The sequence below is a fragment of the Lithobates pipiens genome, unplaced genomic scaffold (genome assembly GCF_037356315.1).
Source record: "Lithobates pipiens isolate NorthernLeopardFrog02 unplaced genomic scaffold, aLitPip1_a1.2 Scaffold_1, whole genome shotgun sequence".
Classification (NCBI taxonomy): Eukaryota; Metazoa; Chordata; class Amphibia; order Anura; family Ranidae; genus Lithobates; species Lithobates pipiens.
Window position 1 is genome coordinate 85,120,649 of NW_027507685.1, and position 22,832 is coordinate 85,143,480.

Below are 22,832 nucleotides of genomic sequence, written 5' to 3' on the forward strand. Positions count from 1 at the left end.
CATGTAGTTTTTAGCTGGAATGTGAGGGGCTTGAACAAAGGAGTGAAAAAGATGGTGGTATTACATGCAGCAAAACAAGTTGGCGCTTCAGTAATCTGCTTGCAGGAGACTCACCTGCCTTCAGATCACGGCTCCCAGTTTTCTACTCGCATATTTCCCCATCATCACTCAGCCTTCTCTTCTTATTCCAGAGGTGTCAGTATGCTGGTTGCTCAAAATATTTAATTCTCCTATGTGCTCTCTGCTGTTGACACACAGGATCGTTATATATTTTTAATCTGCAGGATTGCAGTGCTGGAATGTATAATAGCCAACATTTACGTTCCTCCTCCCTTCTACACAGAGGTCCTTAAGATCCTGGCAAGTTTTCGGGCTCATCACCCTCATACTTCAGTGTTAGTAGTGGGGGACTTTAACAATTTTCTTGATGCTGGGCTGGATACGTTTTCTGTCTCCTTCCAGAATCAACAGTTGCTGGACAGTCCAACCCCTTTTGCCAAATGATGCTTCTGATGAAGATGGGACTACAGGATGTGTGGCGCATTAGGAAACCACAATCTAGAACATTCTCCAGTTACTCTGCCTCACATAGGGCTTATTTAGACTTGATCTCGGCCTTTGTAACGAGGAAATGCTCCCTAATATATCTCAATTAGACATGTGCAAAAGGAAAAAATTTGTTTAGTTTTGTTTTGTTTTAAATCGTTAATTTCGTTTAGTTATATTCATTAAATTTTTTAAATTCGTTTAGTTTTCTGCCGAATTCGAAAAATCAGTCATTCGAAAATATTTCAACCAAATTCGAAAATATTTTGCGACCCGACTTTAGGGCCATGTATCTAGGGATCACTTGCTGCTAGAAACCCCAGAATTGGATATGTTGTAGTGCTCGTTCTATTGTGTTTGCATGCCAAATTTGGTGTTTCTAGCTATAAGTGACCCCGAGATATGTGGCCCCAAATTCGAGTGACTTCTTCAATCAGGCATGCACTCGTGTCAGGCCACGTGGCACTCGCGTCAGGCCACGTGGCACTCGCGTCAGGCCACGTGGCACTCGCGTCAGGCCACGTGGCACTCGCGTCAGGTGTCGTGGCACTCGCGTCAGGTGTCGTGGCACTCGCGTCAGGTGTCGTGGCACTCGCGTCAGGTGTCGTGGCAAGTGGACAATACACAACTTGTGGCAGGTGACGTGGCAAGTGGACAAATACAATACACAACTTTTGGCAAGTGGACAATGACATGCAGCATATGCACTTGACTTGTGATCGACATCCGACATCCGTGACTTCTTCAATCATGCGGAGAACTTCATTGATACCATAAATATAAATGAAATAAATGAAATAAGATGTGTGTGTTTTTTTTTTGCACTGGTACACTGCAAGTATGAAAAGTTGATGTGACAGATATATATAAGTAAGTATAAGTAACTAACCATCTTCCAAAATTTCGAATTCAAATTGAAAAGATTAGAACAGAATAGAAAAAAAATTATTTAATATTATAAAATAGAAAGAATATACAACCAATAAATTTGAATTTCGAATAGTATGAATTCAAAATTTTAAATGAATTAATTTTAAATTTGGATAGAAAAGATTATAATAAAATAGAAAATAGACTAGAAAAATGATAGAACAGAACAGAATAGAATATATTATATTTTATTCTGTTCTCTTCTGTTGTTTTTCTAGTCTATTCCTTTTTATTCTATTAAAATCTTTTCTATTAAAATCAAAATCATTATATACTAAATTTGAATTTCGGAAGATGGTTTTATATATATATATATATATATATATATATATATATATATATATCTATATATATCTATATATATATCTATATATATATATATATCTATATATATATATATTTCCGACATTAGAAATAGAAAATAGACTAGAACAATAGAACAGAATAGAATATAGATACTATATATTTCATTTTTAATTTATTTGCAGATTAGCATTTGTTTTAATAAGATCTCCTGCAGACTATTAGCATCCATTTCATTTTTTGCAGATCTCCTGCAGACTATTAGTATCTATTTAGTTTTTTCACCAGATCTCCTGCAGACTATTCGCATCCATTTCATTTTTTTTTTTTTGCAGAACTCCTGCAGACTATTAGCATCTATTATTTTTTAGCAGATCTCATGTAGACTATTAACAGCCATTTCACTTCTTTTTTTGCAGACTGTTAGTAATCTGCAAAAAAAGAAAAATTAAATTGATTCTATTTATTTCCATCAGATCTCCTGCAGTATATTAACATCTATTTCATTTCATTGCAGATCTCCTGCAGACTATTAGCATCTATTTCATTTTTATTTGATTTTTATTTGATTTTTTTTTGCATTAGAACAGCCATTTCCTTTAGATATAGATGCTAATAGTCCGCAGGAGATCTGCAAACAATGAAATATATGTTATTATACTGCAGGAAATCTGATGGAAATAAATAGTAATCTCCAAAAAAAAAATGAAAAAGATGCTAATTGTCTGCAGGAGATCTGGTTAGAAAACAAAATAGATACTAATTGTCTGCAGGAGATCTGCAAACAATTTAAATAGATTCTAATAGTCTGCAGGAGATCTTATGGAAACAAATAGTAATCTGCAAAAGAAATAAAAAATGAAATAGATAGTATCTATATTCTATTCTGTTCTATTGTTTTTCTAGTCTATTCTCTATTTCAATTCTAATCTTTTCTATTCAAATTCAGATTCATTCTATATGAAATTCGAATGTTGGAAAGAAATAAATATATATATATATATATATATATATATATATATATATATATATATATATATATATATATATATATATATATATATATATATATATATATATATATATTATAAAACCATCATCTTCCGAAATTCGAATTTAGTATATAATGATTTCGATTTTAATAGAAAAGATTTTAAAAGAATATAAAAGAATAGACTAGAAAAACAATAGAACAGAACAGAATAAAATATAATATATTCTATTCTATCATTTTTCTAGTCTATTTTCTATTTTATTATAATCTTTTCTATCCAAATTCAAAATTAATTAAAAATTTTGAATTCATACTATTTGAAATTCAAATATATTCTATTTGAAATTTGAATTTTAGAAGATGGTTGTATAGTCTATTTTATTCTATTAAATTATATTTTTTTCTTGTTGTTTTCTTGTTGTCACATCAACTTCTCATACTTACCAGTGCAAAAAAACACACACATCTTATTTCATTTATATTACTTTTCTGCAGAAGAGAATGCCACTTATAGCTAGCAACCCCAAATTTGGTATGCAGACACAGTAGAACTAGCACTACAACATATCCAATTTCCATTTGGGGTTTCTAGCTCCAAGTGACCCCGAGTTATGGGGCCCCAAAGTTGGGTCACAAAATGTCAAGCACTTTTCTGAAGCAGAGAATGACATTGTGCGACAATTTTGCGGATATTTTTGGATATGTTGTAGTGCTAGTTCTACTGTGTTTGCATACCAAATTTGGGGTTCCTAGCTATAAGTGGCCCCGAGATACATGGCCCCAAAGTTGGGTCGCAAAATGTAATTCTTCGAATTTGATTTGAATTTCGTTTTAATTCGTTAGCATTGCAATTCGGTAATTCGGATGCATCCGAATGTCCGAATAATGAAAATTCGTCCGAATTTCGATTCGTAATGAAACGAAATGCACATGTCTAATCTCAATCCCACTATTAACTGCAATCTATATCTGACCACTCTCCCTTCTGGGCTCAGGTGTTGACCTCTAGCATCTCTAAAAAAAAACTATTGGAAAATACATCCTTTCTGGCTTACTTTGTTACCAGATCCTGAATCGCATTCTCTTAATACTTTTATCTGTTTGAATAGGGATTCAGCAACCTCTGGAATGTTTTGGGATGCCTTAAGAGTGTGTTTAACCACATCAATACTGGGGCCTATTCTGGCACTCCTCTCCTACACGTAAAAATCATAATTTGTTTGTTAGAAAATTACTCAGAACCCCTAAACATTATATATTTTTTTAGCAGACACCCTAGGAAATAAAATGGTGGTCATTGCAACTTTTTATCTTTGCGCAACAATTTTTCAAATACATTTTTTTGGGGAAAAAAAAAGTTTCATGATTTAAAGATACCTAACATGTCACGCTTTAAAATTGCGCACACTCATGGAATGATGCCAAACTTCAGTACTTAAAAATCTCCATAGGCGACGCTTTAAAATTGTTTACAGGTTACATATTGAGAGTTACAGAGGAAATCTAGAGCTAGAATTGTTGCTTGCGCTCTAACGCACGTGGCGATACCTCACATGTGTAGTTTGAATGGTGTTTACATATGTGGGCGGGACTAAAATGTGCGTTTGCTTCTGAGCGCAAGCTTTATTTTTTTTTATTTTTACAACTTTTTTTTGATCACTTTTATTCCTATTACAAGGAATGTAAACATCCCTTGTAATAGGAATCTATGTGACAGGTCCTCTTTATGAAGAGATATGGGGTCAGCAAGACCCCACATCTCTCTCCTTCAGGCTGGAGAGCATGAGATTGTGAAATAAATTTCACCCATCCCATGCTGACAGCTGCGATCGCGGCTTTGTTTACTTCCGGAAACCCGGGCGTGACGTCATAACATCGCGCCCGGGCCTCCAACGGTCATAGAGATGACTGGTGGCCAACTGGTCACCGGAAATCTCTATCATCATCATCCGGCGCCAGACGATTCTTTCTCTGGGTCTCTGATGGCACGGGAGAGCCCGGAGAAGCACCGGATGGTGACGGAACAGCCGCTATGATCGTTCTTATGGTGCACAGAATCGACATCTGAATGATGCCTGTGGCTGCTAGCATCATTCAGACATTGCCACTGAAAGTCCAGGACGTCATATGACAGCTGTGGGTGGGAAATGGTTAAGGGGACAATTTATTAAAATAATTTTCTCTACAAAGTTCGAGACCAAATTATGGGAAAAGATTGTACTGCGAGAGGTCAAGAAAGCTGAAGTGGCATTCGTTGACACTCCTTCTGAGCATAACAAAAGAGTAATGCTCAGAAGCCAGAGCTGAAAACAAGAGATGTTTCCAGCATCAAAAATTCATTGTGGAAGGAGGAAATACTGGGCATATGCTAGCCATGTTATCAAAATTGCATAGAGGCTTATGTTTTATTCCAGCTGTCGCCATTGATTTAGGGAGCACTGTTTATACCCATACTGGTATACTTAAGGCGCAGTGGTGTAGTGGTTAGCACTCTAGCCTAGCAGTAAAGAAGGGTTGTTGGTTCGAATCTCAACCTCAACACTACCTGCCTGGAGTTTGCAAGTTCTCCCTGTGCCTGCGTGGGTTTCCTCCGGGTACTCTGGTTTCCTCCCGCAGGTAGGTTAATTGGCTTCAGTCCAAAATCGGCCTTAGTAAATGAATGGGGGACTTTGGATTGCGGCTCCTTGAGGGTAGAGACCGATGTGAGTGTGCAATGTACAGGGATAGGGACAATTGTAGACACTCACTCAAATTGAGCTGGATGGGCTGGTGTCTTTATTCAACCTTACTAACTATGTAACTTAAGACATGCCGTGCCTTTTACGCTGATTTATATTTTTACAAAGTTTCAACAAGGCAGGAAGATGTTAGTATGTTCTTAGCCAATAGTAAGATACCCAAACTCTCTCAGATACAAGGATGCTGAATGCTCCCCTGACCAGTGATGAAGTGGCTAGCTATCTCTCCAACTGGGAAGTCCCTGGGAGAAGATGGGCTTCCCACAGAGGTGTATAAAAAGTAAGCCGATATACCGTTGCCACGTCTATAAATTGTCTTTGTAGACACGATGGAACAGGGGTGTCTCCCTCCATCTATGAACGAAACAGTGGTTGTTCTCTTTCTTAAAGCCAGCAAGGACAGCCTACTTGCCGATTCCTATAGGCCAATTTCATTATTAACGTCAGATGCAAACTTCTGGCCAGAGCCCTAGCCACGTGTTTATCAAATGTTATTTCCAAAATTATTCATAAAGACCAATCAGGCTTTATCCCAGCAAGATCAACAGCACTAAATATTAGACAATTGTTTTTAAACCTTCAGGTTCCAGTGGATAACCCGGGTATCCGAGGTATTCTCTCTCTAGACGCTGCCAAAGTCTTCGATAGCGTGGATTGGCCATATTTATGGGAGGTCTTGAGATGCTTTGGCCTGGGTACACGTTTTATAAAATGGGTGAAACTTCTATATGGGAATTAACAGATCCTTTCCCATTGCATAGAGGTACAAGACAGAGGTGTTCGCTGTCAAACACATCACAGGTTTAATTAGGGGATCTAGGGAAGATAAAATCCCCTTATATGTAAGTGACACTTTTGTATTATATCGAAAATTCCCTTACTAGTGTCATGCCTTTGACTAAACATTTTCGTTCCCTCTCTGGATTTTCTATAAATTGGAGTAAATTGGTTCTCCTACCATTGGAAGAATTGTGTTGCCCCTTAGAAGAAAGTGCTAGCTCACTAGAAATCGTAACTCAATTTAAGTATTTAAGGGTTCAGGACACCTCAGACACCCCCTAAATATCGCAAAACGTACTTTACTTTTTAAAATTCCAAGCCAAATGCAACACATGGTGTAAACTTCCGCTTTCAGTGATAGGCAAAGTTATTCTGATTAAAATGGTGTGTCCCCGCAGCTACTATACATTATACACGATTCCCCAGAGTGGTTTCCCTGGAGGTGGTTTGTACATATGGAAACTTTATTTCGTGCACTGTTATGGAAGAAAAAGGACACTAGGATATGTGTTTCTAGACCAAGACCAAGGGGGCCTAGCGGTACCTAATCCCAGACTATACTTTATGGCCTCTCAGCTCCAACATCTTGGGGGCTGGGGTTGTCTTGACACCTCAGACACAATTTGTAACATACTTTTTGCTGAATCCTCCACATATACAGTTTGTCCCATTTAGAAATGGGACTCTCATCCCCACCACTTAAGGGGCCCACAATAACTCTTATAAAGAAGCTCTGGACAGAGGTTAAAAGTAGCATGAAAATATCAGGCTTTCTTCAGGCAACACCATTACGGCATAATCCAGAATATCCCAAACTATACAAACTAGAGTAAAACTTAAATATGGGAAGTTGCAGGTATATGTTATTTCTCCAAATTATACACTCAAAATGCGTTCAAATCTTTTACTGTATTACAGTCAGAATATGCACTACCAAGACAGCAGTTCTATTAGTATTTACAAATATGCCATGCCCCACAAATGCAGGCACAGGTTTATAACCTAACACTATCAGATCATCCCTTGTTGCGGCATGTATTTACTGAACATTGTAAGACTAGTATGATCTCCCTGATTTACTCCTCACTGCTATTCGCTACATAAGATTATACAGTCTTGCCATGTAGGAAAGGATGGGAGAGAGATTTAGGGGACATCAGTGAGGAAATGTGGGAACTTGGTTTGCAAAATGTACCTATTATTTCTGTGTCATCGTTGTATAAACTATCAGTTACTTTTACTGCACAGAGCTTATCTTGAAAATGCACTGAAAGTGAACTTGTAAGTAAAGTCGCTGTAGATCCAAGGGGGACATGCAAGGAAAATAAAAAAAAACAGCATTTTAGCTTGCACATAATTGGATGATAAAATCAGCAGAGCTTCCACTCATTTCAGATCTACTCCTTAGATTTAGAGCGTCTGCACTTCCAAGTGCACTTGCAGTGCAAAGTGGATTTGCCTTTCGTAAATAACCCCCAATATGTATCATAGTTAATATACCAGCTTTTGGTCTCACTCTCAATAGGAGAGGGGGTACCTTATGATGGTTAAAACTTTTAGGTTATAGTTTCTATATATATATATATATATATATATATATATATGTATATTTTTCTTTATGCATATTGCAAAGTGCCATATGTCGTTGTGTTGTATTTACAATGAACCCTGTATAACTTAGGAATGTTATATTATTTGTTACTACGAAATGCAAAAGTATGATGTTTAATCATTTATTTTGTGGTTTATTGTATAGTTTCATATGTCAAACTTTTGGCACAATAAATATTTTTCTGAATAAACCCAGGTAAAAGGCTATATTTTTGACACATTTCATAAAAGTTCAGCAAAATTAAACTAGGTGACTTCATAATGTTTGTGTGAACCTTAATAAAATATTGGGTTATGTTTCAACTATGTAACTTCAGGCTGGGTTGCCTTAGTCATTCTAGGCTTTGTGCTCTTTTCACTTGATACTTACTAATAGTGGTAATACAGCTGACCAATCTTTGAGGCTATTTCTCCAATTTGCCATCGTTTGAGGCCATATCGGTTGTCAAGGACTTGTCTGTAAGCAGATATAAAAAATAAAATAAAAAAAAAGGATTACCTACAACAGGTGGAGGAGGCAAGCAGATAGTGTAAACAATAAAGATATTATATTTGTGCAAAGTGTTGTGTGTCCCAAGTACAAATATGGCATCAGTAAAAGGTTATTCTTCAGAAACCTGAGCATCAAATCATTCAACCAAAAAAACAGATATAGGGTGGTCATAAGCTGCACAATAACTGCAAGCAAAATGATAAAATTCATAATTTTTTAACACAGAAGTGATCACTTAACCCTATAGGCGGTAACAAGTTTACAAAATCTAGTATTTAGGAGGAGTTTGGAAACTCTACTGAAGTTAATGGCAAAGGATTTTCAAACAAATGGCATTGGGAAGGTGGGGCATTGACCTGAGGAACATGTACATAATCAAAAAATAGGAAATTTGACTTACCAGTAAATTCTATATCTTGGAATACAGAAAGTCATAGACTGTGGCCTATATGCCAAACCTTTAGAGTGATTTGACACTGGCTTTGATGGTAACATCCCCTGTGCACAGTCATATACAGTGGTGTGAAAAAGTGTTTGCCCCCTTCCTCATTTCCTGTTCCTTTGCATGTTTGTCACACTTAAGTGTTTCGGAACATCATACCAATTTAAACAATAGTCAAGGACAACACAAGTAAACACAAAATGCAATTTGTAAATGAAGGTGTTTATTATTAAGGTGAAATAGGTGAATAGGTGAAAAAAAATCCAAACCATCATGGCCCTGTGTGAAAAAGTGATTACCCCCTAAACCTAATAACTGGTTGGGCCACCCTTAGCAGCAACAACTGCAACCAAGCGTTTGCGATAACGTGCAATGAGGCTTTTACAGCGTCTTGAAGGAATTTTGGCCCACTCATCTTTGCAGAATTGTCCTAATTCAGTTACATTAGAGGGTTTTCGAGCATGAACGGCCTTTTTAAGGTCATACCACAACATCTCAATAGGATTCAGGTCAGGACTTTGGCTAGGCCACTCCAAAGTCTTCATTTTGTTTTTCTTCAGCCATTCGGTGGTGGACTTGCTGGTGTGTTTTGGATCATTGTCCTGCTGCAGAACCCAAGTTCGTTTCAGCTTGAGTACACGAACAGATGGTCGGACATTCTCCTTCAGGATCTCTTGGTAGACAGCAGAATTCATAGTTCCTTTTATCACGGCAAGTCTTCCAGGTCCTGAAGCAGCAAAACAGCCTCAGATCATCACACTACCACCACATTTTACTGTTGGTATAATGTTCTTTTTATGAAATGCAGTGTTCCTTCTACGCCAGATATACTTGGACACACACCTTCCAAAGAATTCCACTTTTGTCTCATCGGTCCACAGAATGTTGTCCCAAAAGTCTTGGGGATCATCAAGATGTGTTGTGGAGAAATTGAGACGAGCTTTGATGTTCTTTTTGCTCAGCAGTGGTTTTCTCCTTGGAACTCTGCCATGCAGGCCATTTTTGCCCAGTCTTTTCCTGATGGTGGAGGCATGAACGCTGACCTTAACTGAGGCAAGTGAGGCCTGCAGTTCCTTGGACGTTGTTGTGGGGTCTTTTGTGACCTCTTGGATGAGTCATCGCTGCGCTCTTGGGGTAATTTTGGGCGGCCGGCCATTCCTGGGAAGGTTCACCACTGTTCCATGTCTTCGCCATTTGTGGATAATGGCTCTCACTGTGGTTCGCTGGATTCCCAAAGCTTTGGAAATGGCTTTATAACCCTTTCCAGACTGATATATCTCAATTACTTTCTTTCTCAATTGTTCCTGAATTTCTTTGGGTCTCGGCATGATGTGTAGCTTTTAAGGATCTTCTGGTGGACCTTACTGTGTCAAGCAGCTCCTATTTAAGTGATGCCTTGATTGTGAACAGGTGTGGCAATAATCAGGCCTGGGTGTGGCTAGAGAAATTGAACTCAGGTGTGGACAACCACAGTTATAGTATGTTTTAACAAGGGGGGCAATCACTTTTTCACACATGGCCATGATGGTTTGGATTTTTTTTTCCCCTTTAATAATAAACACCTTCATTTACAAATTGCATTTTGTGTTTACTTGTGTTGTCCTTGACTATTGTTTAAATTGGTTTGATGTTCCGAAACACTTAAATGTGACAAACATGCAAAGGAACAGGAAATGAGGAAGGGGGCAAACACTTTTTCACACCACTGTAACCCAATTCACTCTGCAGTACTCCAGTTTTGTAGCAAATAATAAGGAGAAACAGAGGAAAAAGGGGAATGACCTGTACTGTATCCCAAGAAATAGAATTTACTGGCAAGTCAAAATACTCATTATCCTAATTGGTATAAACATAGCAAACAGTAGCAAACAGGCCTACAAAAGAAGAGTCAATGAATTGGAAACACTCAAATGACAGCTTAACCCCTACATGCTGACTGTATGCAAATATGCGGCCTCGGCTTGAAGGGGTTGTACAGGGGTGATGCATGCAGCTGCTCTCATCACTCGGGTACTGTATTTTTTTTTTTAAAGCAAATGGTCACCTTTTTTGGGATAACAAACGATGTGGCTAGCAGCCGCTCGGCTGTTATCCCAAGGAGTGGGAGGGGACGTTCCCCCCCACCCCCCGCGGCTCGCCCCGTGCTCTCCCATCCCACCGGGAGGCCTGAGCGACCAGTCAGTATGTCCGTCAACTGGTCGGAGAACCCAAACGATTCTGGACCCGAAGATCTAGTAACCCGGAAGCATGTTTTATGATATCACTTCTAGTTTACTGAAAACTCAAAGACACCAAATTGGAAAAAATTACAGCATTCAGACCGTGGCATTTTGAATGCTTTTAAGTGCAAAGGAGGGATTTGGAGTCATAAAGCGCACCTGTCACTAACTATTACTGTCACAAGGGATGTCTACATTCTTTGTGACAGCAATAAAAATTATCAGAATTTTTTTTTATGAGACAGTGTAAAAAAAAAAAAAAGATTTAAAGTGCCCTGTCCCGCAGAAGCGAACGCATACGCAAGTCGCACGCACAAATGTAAACAGTGTTCTAAATAGGGGCTTGCCCTTCCCAATTCCTGTGTCTATTATGTTTCAGCACAATTGCGGCATTTAATAGGCCCTATGGTCCATGCATCCCACAGTGGATCACCTCCCATCCATGACCCACATCATACTTGCTTATATTCAGAGAGGCTCAGTTTCAGACGGTCTTGTGGCACCAAATCTTGCCAAACCAAACAAGCTCTTACCATCATACAGTCTCATTCACAAACATGGATCAAGGCTAAATATCTCCAACATTTTACTGGGTATAGGAAGTATAGCCCAATATGGCATAATGATAACTATACGGAACTAGCTAGACTAGTACATGGTGCCCAGTGGAAGACATATGGGATACATAATATGTTGCATATTTTTAAAGATGGTGTCTTGTTAGCTTTTGCCACCCTGCAGGTATGTACTCGCTACCTTCACTTATGCACTTTTACTACATACAATTATGTATAACAATGATCTAACGTCACTCATTGTTCTTACGATTAAACAGTTTACTTGTGCCACCAAGAATGTGGTATATCTAATAACTTGTCCTTGTGGCAAACATTATGTAGGAAGGACCATTCACAATTTTTCCATTAGAGTTAATGGATATATTTCTAACATCAAAAAAAGGCAAAACAAATCAGTGTTCCAAAACACCAATTCAACAATAGAGACCCTAGAGGAACCCAATTTTTGATGATAGATAAATAATTCCACCTTAGCGAGGTGGCTTAGTTAAGACACAATTGGAAACTTACTGGACCTATGAGCTTAAATCATTATCCTCTTAGTATGAATGTGGAGTGAGACGATAATGCGTTTATCAATAGAGCTTCATGTGCCCACTCCACTGCCATTACTATATTTTGAGATATACAGTATAGGTGTCATTATAGTACATAACAGCATTTGGAGCTTTTATTCACAATATGGGAGATGGATTGTTCTTTTACTTTTTGAATTACATTGGGTTACAAATTTGGGTAAATCTTGTGGAATCACCATATTTATGCCATTCCACAATTTGTTATGAGGTTCCTTACTCCTATGTTATTTAATATTTAAATATATTTTAAACATAAAAAAATATATATTCATTTATAGTTTTTTTCATTCCTTTATTTATTATTCATTTAGTCATTCAGAATTGTTTTAATAATTTTTTCCCATTATATCATATTTTATTTATTTTGGGGACATTGTTATCCTATTTAAATGTTAATGTTAATAGCCCACTAGATGGTGCTTCAATGTCTTTTGCCACCCTAACAACATTGTTTATGTTATCAAGATGTTCCTTTATTCCAGTTTTTTAATTAACATTATCTGTTTAATTAAATTAGAGCTTGGCTGACTTTTTAGCTGTTCAGTTTTATTGGATTCAATAGGAATTATAATAAGGGATTGTTTCATGTACTGCATGTGATGTCTGTGTCCACAACAAGGCTTGGAGGACATAGTTTATATCTGTCGCAGTCCTTCCTGAGACCAGAGGGGGCATGTGAATTTTTCAGTTCTAGTTTGATCATGCGCTCCCTCTCATCCGATTCACAATTTGATAATGAGGCGTGGAATGCAAGGCTTAATACTTTGCTCTTGCTTTTGCCTCAATTACAATGAGAAATGATGGCGAGCTGTGGAGCGCACACTTGCGCCATCTTGGAACGGCTTGGAGTTTTGCATTCAGGTGTCTTCATTTGCCAATTTGGGGGCTATTTTTTATTGGATTGCTAACTTATTTATACTGCAGTGACTGCACACGAACCCTCACAACCCAGATAATGTCCAATAGGATGAAACACGTTGGATGATGCTTATAGAGTCATTGCAATCCTTTCTGATATATCAATCGGAGAAGGCATTACAAGCATTGGTAACATGCTCGCTTAATATGGCCCAGAAACACTCTCAGTGCTACATTATTTTACTCACTATAACCCCCTTAGGCTTTATAAGGTGGGTTACAATACAGAGTCATACTGTCATAGATGAAAAGAGACCACAGAGAATGAATCCATCTACTATTGGCCTTCCTTTTTTCTAGCCCCCTCGTGTTAGCACCACGTTCTAAACGATCAGACGTTGGTGTAATCGTGTGTAGGCAAGTCCGTTTCAGCGGAACTCAGTCGGAAAAACCATCAGTGTTTATTCTGACGGAAAAAACGGTCATGTGTACGTGGCATAAGTCTTTGGAGTCATCTGTAGGCAATGCTTTACTTTTGGAAAGCCATATTTATATATGCAGGGGCTGCCCCAGTAGATTTGAAAAACTTGTGGGGAATATGGTTGGATATCCCTGGTCTCAGCCCATGGGAACCTGTATACCAGAGATGGCTTTTATGGCCTGATTGGACACACGTATGACCGATGTACAAATAGAATGACCTTATGTGATATTGTCTTATTTTGTGTGGGACATTACTATGGTATTAGTGGAGTTGGTATGTTGGTACATATATCTGTGTACGAATGTATTACCCTTGGGTTTTCTGTGTCGAATGTATTGCCTTGGGTTTTTTGTGTCGAATGAGTTGTTTTTCTAATAAACATTTTCCTGACTTAAAAAATAAATAAAAAATTTACTTTATGTATCCAGGGCTGTGGACTTGTTACCGGGCTGTCTGCCTTGGTCTGACTACTCAAAGCTGTCTGGGTGGCCTGGCTGTTGATTACTATTGATTGGATATGTTAATTTAAACAGTAGGTTACTGTTAGCTGCTCATTAGATGTATTGGCGATATTACAGTTTAACCACTTCAATACAGGGCACCTTCACCCCCTTCCTGCCCTGGCCAATTTTCAGCTTTCACACTTTGACGGAAAATAGTGCTATCATGCAACGCTGTACCCGAACACAATTTTTATCTTTTTTTTAGACATATAGCTTTCTTTTGGTGGTATTTAATCACCACTGGGTTTTTTTTTTTTGCTAAACAAATAAAAAAAAACGAAGTTACTTACTAGTAACCTTCTTTCCCAGAGTCTTTCAGGACAGCCACCTGAGAGACCTTGGCTCCTCCCCCCTGTGGAAAACACAGCGCCAGCCTTCTATAAATTTCTTCCTTTTCCTCCAGTCTGCTGGGGAGACACAAGAACGTATGATACACAGTCAACTATATCACATTTCCTGTAAGGAAATCTTTTGTTTTAATATATATTTCGGTGGGTACCCGGCTGTCCTGAAAGACTCCAGGATAGAACGTTACCAGTAAGTAACTTAAAATTTTTCCCCTAATCGTCTTTCAGAACAGCCCCCTGAGAGGATAAACAATCACTTACCCTTAGGGCAGGACTACAGCTTGTAAGACCTTGTGTCCGAAGGTCTGATCTTTGGTCTGATTATCCATGGATTGGACACTAGTTTTCTTTCCTGATAGACAGTGCTGACACTTGACTCTACTCCAATCTGTAGAAACTGAGACTGCCACAAGCTTTGTATTTTGAAAGCGTTCTCTGTACACCATCTGTCAAAACACTTCCATACACTCTGGTAGATGTTGCGTGTCTCAACTATCCTGCTTTTCAGCAGTGCATCTATTAAATGGTTTGAGAACCATTTTGCTTTCAGCAGCTGCTCCTCAGATACCAGGCGCCAGGTTCCACCTTTTCACTTGGGGACAATACACTGGGCCCCTGGAGAGTAGATCTTCTTGGATTGGTAGTAACCAGGGGGGTTCTACAGCAAGTTCTTTTGAGCATAGAGAACCACGGTCTCCTGGGCCAGTGAGGTGCTATGAGAATCAATGATGTGTTCTCTGTACAAAATTTCCTTAGCACTGCTGGTAGGAATATTGGTGGGGGAAAGGCAAAACATTTGTAGATTGTCCACCTCTGTGCTAACACGTCTACCCCGAGTGCTCCATCTTCTCTTTTCAGGGAGAACAACACTCAAACTTTTCTTCTTTCTTTTGAGGCACACAAGTCCACCTGAGGTGTTCCCCATTTGTGTGTGATCTGTTAGAATACATCCGTTTTACCCCTTCGCCTTCTCTTACTTTCTTCCTGCTGAGGAAATCTGCCACTTTATTTAAATCCCCTTTTAAGTGTACAGCTGACAAAGAGTATATGTTTTCCTCTCCCCAGTTCAAGATTTCCTCTGCTAAAGTCCACAGGGCTCTGCTTCTTGCCCCCCCCCCCCCCCCTTGTTTATGTAGGCGATTACCGATGAATTGTCAGACCTGATCTGCAAATGATGGCCTCTCAACTCTCTCTGGAAGGATTAAAGTGTTAACAACACTGCCTTCAATTCCTTACAATTGTATGATCTCATTCTCTCTTCCTTCTCCCCAAGTTCCTTGTGTTATCTGGGAGCCTAAATGTGTCCCCACCCTATGCCACTTGTGTCTGTGGTTAGAATTCAGGTAACGGGTAGGGTCCACAGCTGTCCTTTGTTTACATTTTCTGATCTACTCCTCCACCACAGGTTGTTTTTTTTTTTTTACCCTTGGTGGTGTTAGAAGCTGTGTGTCTAAAGACTCCTGTTTGTGATCTCATATTTTTAAGAGGGACATCTATAGCGGTTGGAAATGTAAACCTGCCCATTGTACTGCCAGGATAGCAGAAGTTAGTAGTCCCAGCGTTGACATTATCTGTCTTATTGAACATGGTAGATTGGCCTATAATGCTTTTATCTCTTTCTGAATCTGTTCCATCTTCTCCTTGGGTAGAAACACTCTTTGTTGAGCTGAGTCAATTATATACTCCAAGTACATTATCTGTTAAATGAGTTTTGGGTTTGACTTTTCTATATTTAACAACCAACCTAGTTTTTCTAAGAATGCCTGTGTGTATTTCAGGTTCTCTAATAATCTCCCTGGAGATTCTGCAAAGAGGAAAAGGTTGTCTAAATAGGCAATGAATATGCCTTTGACTAACAATGGTGCCAGGGCTTTTTGTAAAAATTTGATGTTAAGAGGAAAGGCTGAAGGGTAGAGCTAGGAATTGAAGGTGCATGGTTTCCTTTTTTGTTTCTATTGCTAACCATAGAAATTTCTGACAACTCTGATCTATTGGGATGTATAGGTATGCATCTTTTAGATCCAGGGAAGCCATATAACAGTTTGGAGGTAATAGAGCCTTCACTGAATATATGGAATCCATTCTGAATCTTTTGTAAGTTATGGATAGATTTAAGAGTTTGAGGTTGAGGATTAGTCTGACCTTTCCCGAGGGTTTTTGTACTCCAAATATGTGGGAGTAAAAGCCCTGACCTCTTTCTTTCTTTAGTTACCTTGGTAATCACGCTTTGCTTTCTGAGATCTTTTATGGCTTTTATTAACCCTCTGGCCTTTTCCCTGTTTTTTGGAAGTTTGGTGGTGTAAAACCTGTTTGGGGGGGGGGGGGGGGGGGGAATCTTGAGAACTCTAGATGATACCAGTCTATCGTTCTCAAAATGAACAGGATTGGAGCACATCTTTTTCCATTGTGAGATTTGCTCAGGAGGATGAAAAATCGCCCCTCCTTTGCCCTTCCTTCTCTGAACCCATTGTCTTTTCTGGTTTTCTGCTGTGGCTGACTGCAGGTTGTTTTGCGCTTCAGTGGAAATGCCTTCTTTTTATCCGCTGTGCAATCCAGCACTTTCTCCAACCCTGGCCTGAACAGCAAGTCCCCTGCAAATGTTTGGCTTTAGACACGCAGTCCCCCTGCCATGTATTTAGCCACAGAGCCCTTCTTGTAGAATTGGCTAATGACGAGGATCTGCCTGCAATCCGTACCAACTCTGCTGATGTGTCTGCGATATATGCGAACGCCTCGCAGGAGTGTGGAAAAGGAAGATAGAATCTGCTCTCTTGCAGTTCCTAATTCAATGTGTGTCTGAATTTGAGTTAGCCAAAACTACATTTCTGGCGACTATTGTGACTGCTATAGCTGGCTTTAAACTTCCCACTGTGGAGTCCCATGACTTTTTAAATAGAGAGCCCATCCTTTTATCCATTTCTTCAGATAAGACCCCCATGTCCTCGATTGTCAAATCTGTGTGCCTCGAGACTTGTGAGAAAGCTGCATCTAGCTTTGGGGTTTTATTCCATACTGATGCTGGATCATCTGTAAATGGAAACCGTCTCTTTAAGGCTTTAGAAAAAAAAAAAGTGTTTCTTTCTGGTTCCTGCCATTCTTTAATTGCCTCTATGAAAACCTCATGAACTGGAAAATTCTTATTTTTCTGTTCCCCTAGGCCCTCATACATCTGATCATGTAGAGATAGAGTCCCCCCCCCGCCCCGTTTCCATACTTAGCATGGTATAAATGGCCCCCAAGAGATTGTCAACCTCTTCCAATGAGAGTTTATATCGGGATGGCTTTCTGGAATCCCCTTCCAGAGCTTCACCCTTTGATTCCTGGGAGCCGGACCCTTCGCTGTCAGACTCCTCGTCCACCTCTTCTCTAGAGGCTACTGGAGGGCCTGCACTAGTGAAGAGAAGTGCTTGCATCTTTGGTAACGTTACCCTGTGTTTGGAGGAGGAGCAGTCTGAAGCTGCGGGACCTGAAACCCTTCAAAAGGGTTTAAAGGCTTCAAAAGTACTGGCTAGTTCTTTAACAGATGCCGCTAGCTCATTGCCCTGCTCCGTGGAATGTTTCTGTACTAATTTACTAATACATTCTTTACATAGTGCTTTCCCCCAGGAGACTTTAAGTGTAGTTTTATAGGAAGGGCACCTCGTCTTTGAGCTGTGAGGGGGGCCTGGTTTTGTCTGTTTTCTGAAAAGACACAAGAGAAAAAACCCCATAGACATTAATATTTCAGTGTCCCTTACCCCTGCGTAACTGCAGGTGTGCAGCGTCTTCATGGAGGCTTGCCTCACCAGGGGCCCCATGAACCACCCTCCGGAGGGGCCTATACCCACCCCCCTTTTTCCATGTACAGGCAGTCCCCGAGTTACGAACAGGTTAGGGACTGCCTGTTTGTTCTCAAGTCAGATTTGTTCGTAATTCAGACGCGCATGTGCAGAACAGCGTTTTCTGATGTTTTGCACTGTTTTCCAATGTCGTTTTCCTCTGTTTTGCGACGTGCCTGCCATCTGTAAGTAGGAGTTGTTCATAAGTCGGAGGTTCATAACTTGTGGACCTCCTGTACTCCCTTGGGTGGTGGTGTGTTCAGGCCAGGGGAATTCCACCCTAGATTCCCCTTACCTTTACATGGCTGGAGCTGGTCTCTTCCTTCTGCGTCCGACATGGTGTCACCACCAGAGCCTATGCTGTCTCTACAGCGTGTGCGGCTCCTCTCCAGCCCATGCCTGGCTCCTTTTCAGGTTTTGCGGCCGGAACCTGAACCTGCGATAACCCCGGAAGTGCCCATCTCTTCCACTGGACGTGATATGACCCTCCACTGGCTCCGTGCAGTCCCAATAACCGGCATGGTTTTTCACTGTAGGAGCTGCCACACGCTGCAGATGGTCTGCGACAGCCTGGGCATGCACTTCCTCCTCACCGCACTCTGTGCTGAAAAGGAGCCCCCCTGACCTCCAGGGGTGCGGGGGGTGACAATCTTGACCAGGTTAGTTGAATGTTGTTTTTCCCTGGCTTGTCCAAGGAGACTCTGTTCCCTTTCAGGATATGCTGCCTGAGCCTCCCTGGTTCTCCTGGCTTGGTTCCCAGTGGTGTCTCCCCTCTGGAGGAAACACAAAACGGAGGAGACTGTAGGGGAGGAGGACATTTATAGAAGGCTGGTGCTGTGTTTCCTACAGAGGGGAGGAGCCAAGGTCTCTCAGGTGGCTGTCCTGAAAGACTATTAGTGGGAAAAGACCAAAAATTTTGTGAATAAGTAATTTTTCTCCTTCACTGATGTGCGCTAATGAGGCTACACTGATGAGAAGGCACTGATATGCAGAACTGGTGGGCACTGATAGGTGGCACTGATAAGGCAACACTGACAGGCATCACTTATCACTGTGATGAAAGCTGCTTATCAGCTCGCCTCTCTTCTTATTTACACTGATCATCTGTGATTGGGCACAGCTCATCACGTGGTAAAGAAAGTCCAGGTCATAGGCTCTTTACCGTGATCAGTGATGCAGTGTGTCCGGCGGACACACTGCACCACTGATTCCCATGCTGCTCGTGCGAGTGGCTTGTTCTGAAGGACGTCATATGAAAATTGGCGGCCTATAGCAAATTGACGACCGGGCGGGAAAGGGTTTGCTTTGTTTAGGCTGGTATAAATTCTGTGTGAATTTACAATAAAGGTTGTTCCTGTTTGCACCCAAGCTAGTGTCATCTAGTTTTTGAATGCAATTCTCAGCTATAATACCTCGTTCCTGTGTTCCAGTGGCAAGGAAGCAACTCCACATCCAGGTAGGGTTCCAAGCGGTATGTCATACAATGGATTTATACATTTCCGTCCTGTGATTTTTCCAGTAGTGTCATTACTCAATTTCAGGGTACAAATCCCTACTAAAACTGTACCAGCCCTTGTATCCCTTTTTATCCGTGCAAGGAGCTAAGTCTCTATAGACCACACAGCATGGTCTATAACAAACTCCAAAAATTTACTTTGAAGTATAAATATATGCAGCTCCACCCATAATGCACCAACACCATCACACTCTCCATCAACAAAGTCCTCTATCACAATTGCTTTGAGATGCATTTTGAGATCACAGAGACAGATACTGCCACCTTTTTGTTTAACCGTGTCTTTCTGAAAGACAGCATAGCCAGGAATAATAATAGCAAAGTCATGTGAAGAATGAAGCCAAGATTCAACAAAACCAATCAAATCAATGTATCCCTCCGCACTCAATCATGGTTTAAATACTCTTCCTGCCTTCTCATAAGCCTCTCCTGCAACACAGCAGACCGCCTTCCTTTTAGGTATAAGCCATCATCATCTATATAAAAAAATCAGCTCTGTGCTCTAGAAATCCAAATCCTTCCCTATAACACCAGGTCTTTAGCCATGCATTCAGTTTTCCAAGCTCCCTCTGCCCCTATATTGTGCATGGTACAGGCAATATTCTATAGAAAAAAATCTTGGAGGTCCTCCGCTATAACATGTAGCCTAGCTTTTAAGTTGATTAAGGATTCTGCATCTTCCAGGTATTCTGTCATTGGTCTCAACAAGGACCAAGACAGCTGAATTATGGCCACCCCTTCCCAGTAATTTATCAACCGAGTTCACCACCTGCCAAATCCTGGAACCAAACAACTTGGTTGAGGCAATTCTGGCAACAAACTTATTCAACCAGTCCTTGATTTTAGAATCCCCAACTACTACCAAATGTAGTGTAGACTGGCTGTTTTCCTGGCTATTAGTGGGCATCTAGGGCTGCCACGTCTGAGCTTGCCACCTCCATATCTTCACCCAACTTGCCACATTTGTTTATGGGTGCTAACACACAGGACTCTCTTTCCTATTCTTTGAGCACCTACCACTCTCTAACTACAGTAATCCATCTTCCTACTAAGTGAGCTCAGTAGAAAACTGTGTCTGAAAAAATACAAGAAGTTAAAATTCCTCTGCAGGATCCTCTTCTGCATCCACCTCACCTTCAGACATTGGTCGCATTCTGTGTTCTTCAATAACAATTTTCCATCCCAGTCTAAATCATGGAGAGCAGCTCTCAGCTTTGGGAAATTTGCTCTATTAAAATTCAGTGCGCTTATCTTTCCATTATGTGTTTGTTTACAGCTTGCATTAAATTAAACCATGTTATGGTAACTGCTATCCAGATGTTCTTTTATATGAACATTAATAATAAGCTCTGCATGGTTTGAGATTACCAGGTCCAGCAAAGTATCATTTCTGGTTACTAGGCTTCTATAAACTGTACCATAAAATTATCTTGTAATAGTAAATGTAAAATTCTTTACCTGCACCTTTTTTTTTTTTTTTTTTTTTTTAAAGTGAAAGAATACTTTAATGTTCCTCATTGTTACCACTTGTCCCATCGCTTGCAACCTTTTCTATCTGTACAAGAAGCTGAGTCTCCAACTCCTTCATTAAACAAAGGGTGGCCTATAACAAACTCCAATAATTAACACTGACCTACGCACACCCAAATGCAGCTCCACGCATAATGCTTCTGCACCATCAAACTCCCCATCAAAAAGGTTCTCTTTCACATTCGCTTTGAGATCACTTTCCCCATAGAGACAGATGACCGTCATTTCTTTTTGTTTTACCCTGTCTTTCCAAAAGAGAGCATAGCCAGGAATATTAAAAGCACACCCGTGTGAGAAATGCAGCCAAAGTTTAGCAATACCAAATAAATCATAGTACTCTTCATGCATCAAAGCATCCAAATCTACAGTGGTGTGAAAAAGTGTTTGCCCCCTTCCTCATTTCCTGTTCCTTTGCATGTTTGTCACACTTAAGTGTTTCGGAACATCAAACCAATTTAAACAATAGTCAAGGATAACACAAGTAAACACAAAATGCAATTTGTAAATGAAGGTGTTTATTATTAAAGGTGAAAAAAAATCAAAACCATCATGGCCCTGTGTGAAAAAGTGATTGCCCCCTAAACCTAATAACTGGTTGGGCCACCCTTAGCAGCAACAACTGCAACCAAGCGTTTGCGATAACGTGCAATGAGGCTTTTACAGCATCCTGGAGGAATTTTGGCCCACTCATCTTTGCAGAATTGTCCTAATTCAGTTACATTAGAGGGTTTTCGAGCATGAACGGCCTTTTTAAGGTCATACCACAACATCTCAATAGGATTCAGGTCAGGACTTTGGCTAGGCCACTCCAAAGTCTTCATTTTGTTTTTCTTCAGCCATTCGGTGGTGGACTTGCTGGTGTGTTTAGGAGCATTGTCCTGCTGCAGAACCCAAGTTCGTTTCAGCTTGAGTACACGAACAGATGGTCGGACATTCTCCTTCAGGATCTCTTGGTAGACAGCAGAATTCATAGTTCCTTATATCACGGCAAGTCTTCCAGGTCCTGAAGCAGCAAAACAGCCCCAGACCATCACACTACCACCACCATATTTTACTGTTGGTATAATGTTCTTTTTATAAAATGCAGTGTTCCTTCTACGCCAGATATACTTGGACACACACCTTCCAAAGAGTTCCACTTTTGTCTCATCGGTCCACAGAATGTTCTCCCAAAAGTCTTGGGGATCATCAAGATGTGTTGTGGAGAAATTGAGACAAGCTTTGATGTTCTTTTTGCTCAGCAGTGGTTTTCTCCTTGGAACTCTGCCATGCAGGCCATTTTTGCCCAGTCTTTTCCTGATGGTGGAGGCATGAACGCTGACCTTAACTGAGGCAAGTGAGGCCTGCAGTTCCTTGGACGTTGTTGTGGGGTCTTTTGTGACCTCTTGGATGAGTCGTCGCTGCGCTCTTGGGGTAATTTTGGGCAGCCGGCCACTCCTGGGAAGGTTCACCACTGTTCCATGTCTTCGCCATTTGTGGATAATGGCTCTCACTGTGGTTCGCTGGATTCCCAAAGCTTTGGAAATGGCTTTATAACCCTTTCCAGACTGATAAATCTCAATTA

General features: G+C 40.3%; 1 protein-coding gene across 5 annotated transcripts in view; it reads right to left on the reverse strand.

The window, feature by feature from the left end:
- The window catches only part of SCAI (suppressor of cancer cell invasion), a 1,638,004-nt gene that overhangs the window by 1,276,914 nt on the left and 338,258 nt on the right, over positions 1 to 22,832 (reverse strand). For all 5 annotated transcript variants that reach the window (XM_077463762.1, XM_077463684.1, XM_077463531.1 and 2 more), the window contains exon 4: positions 8,273 to 8,359. In XM_077463762.1, coding sequence (XP_077319888.1) covers positions 8,273 to 8,359 — 87 coding nt within the window. The remainder of the gene's footprint in view (positions 1 to 8,272; positions 8,360 to 22,832) is intronic.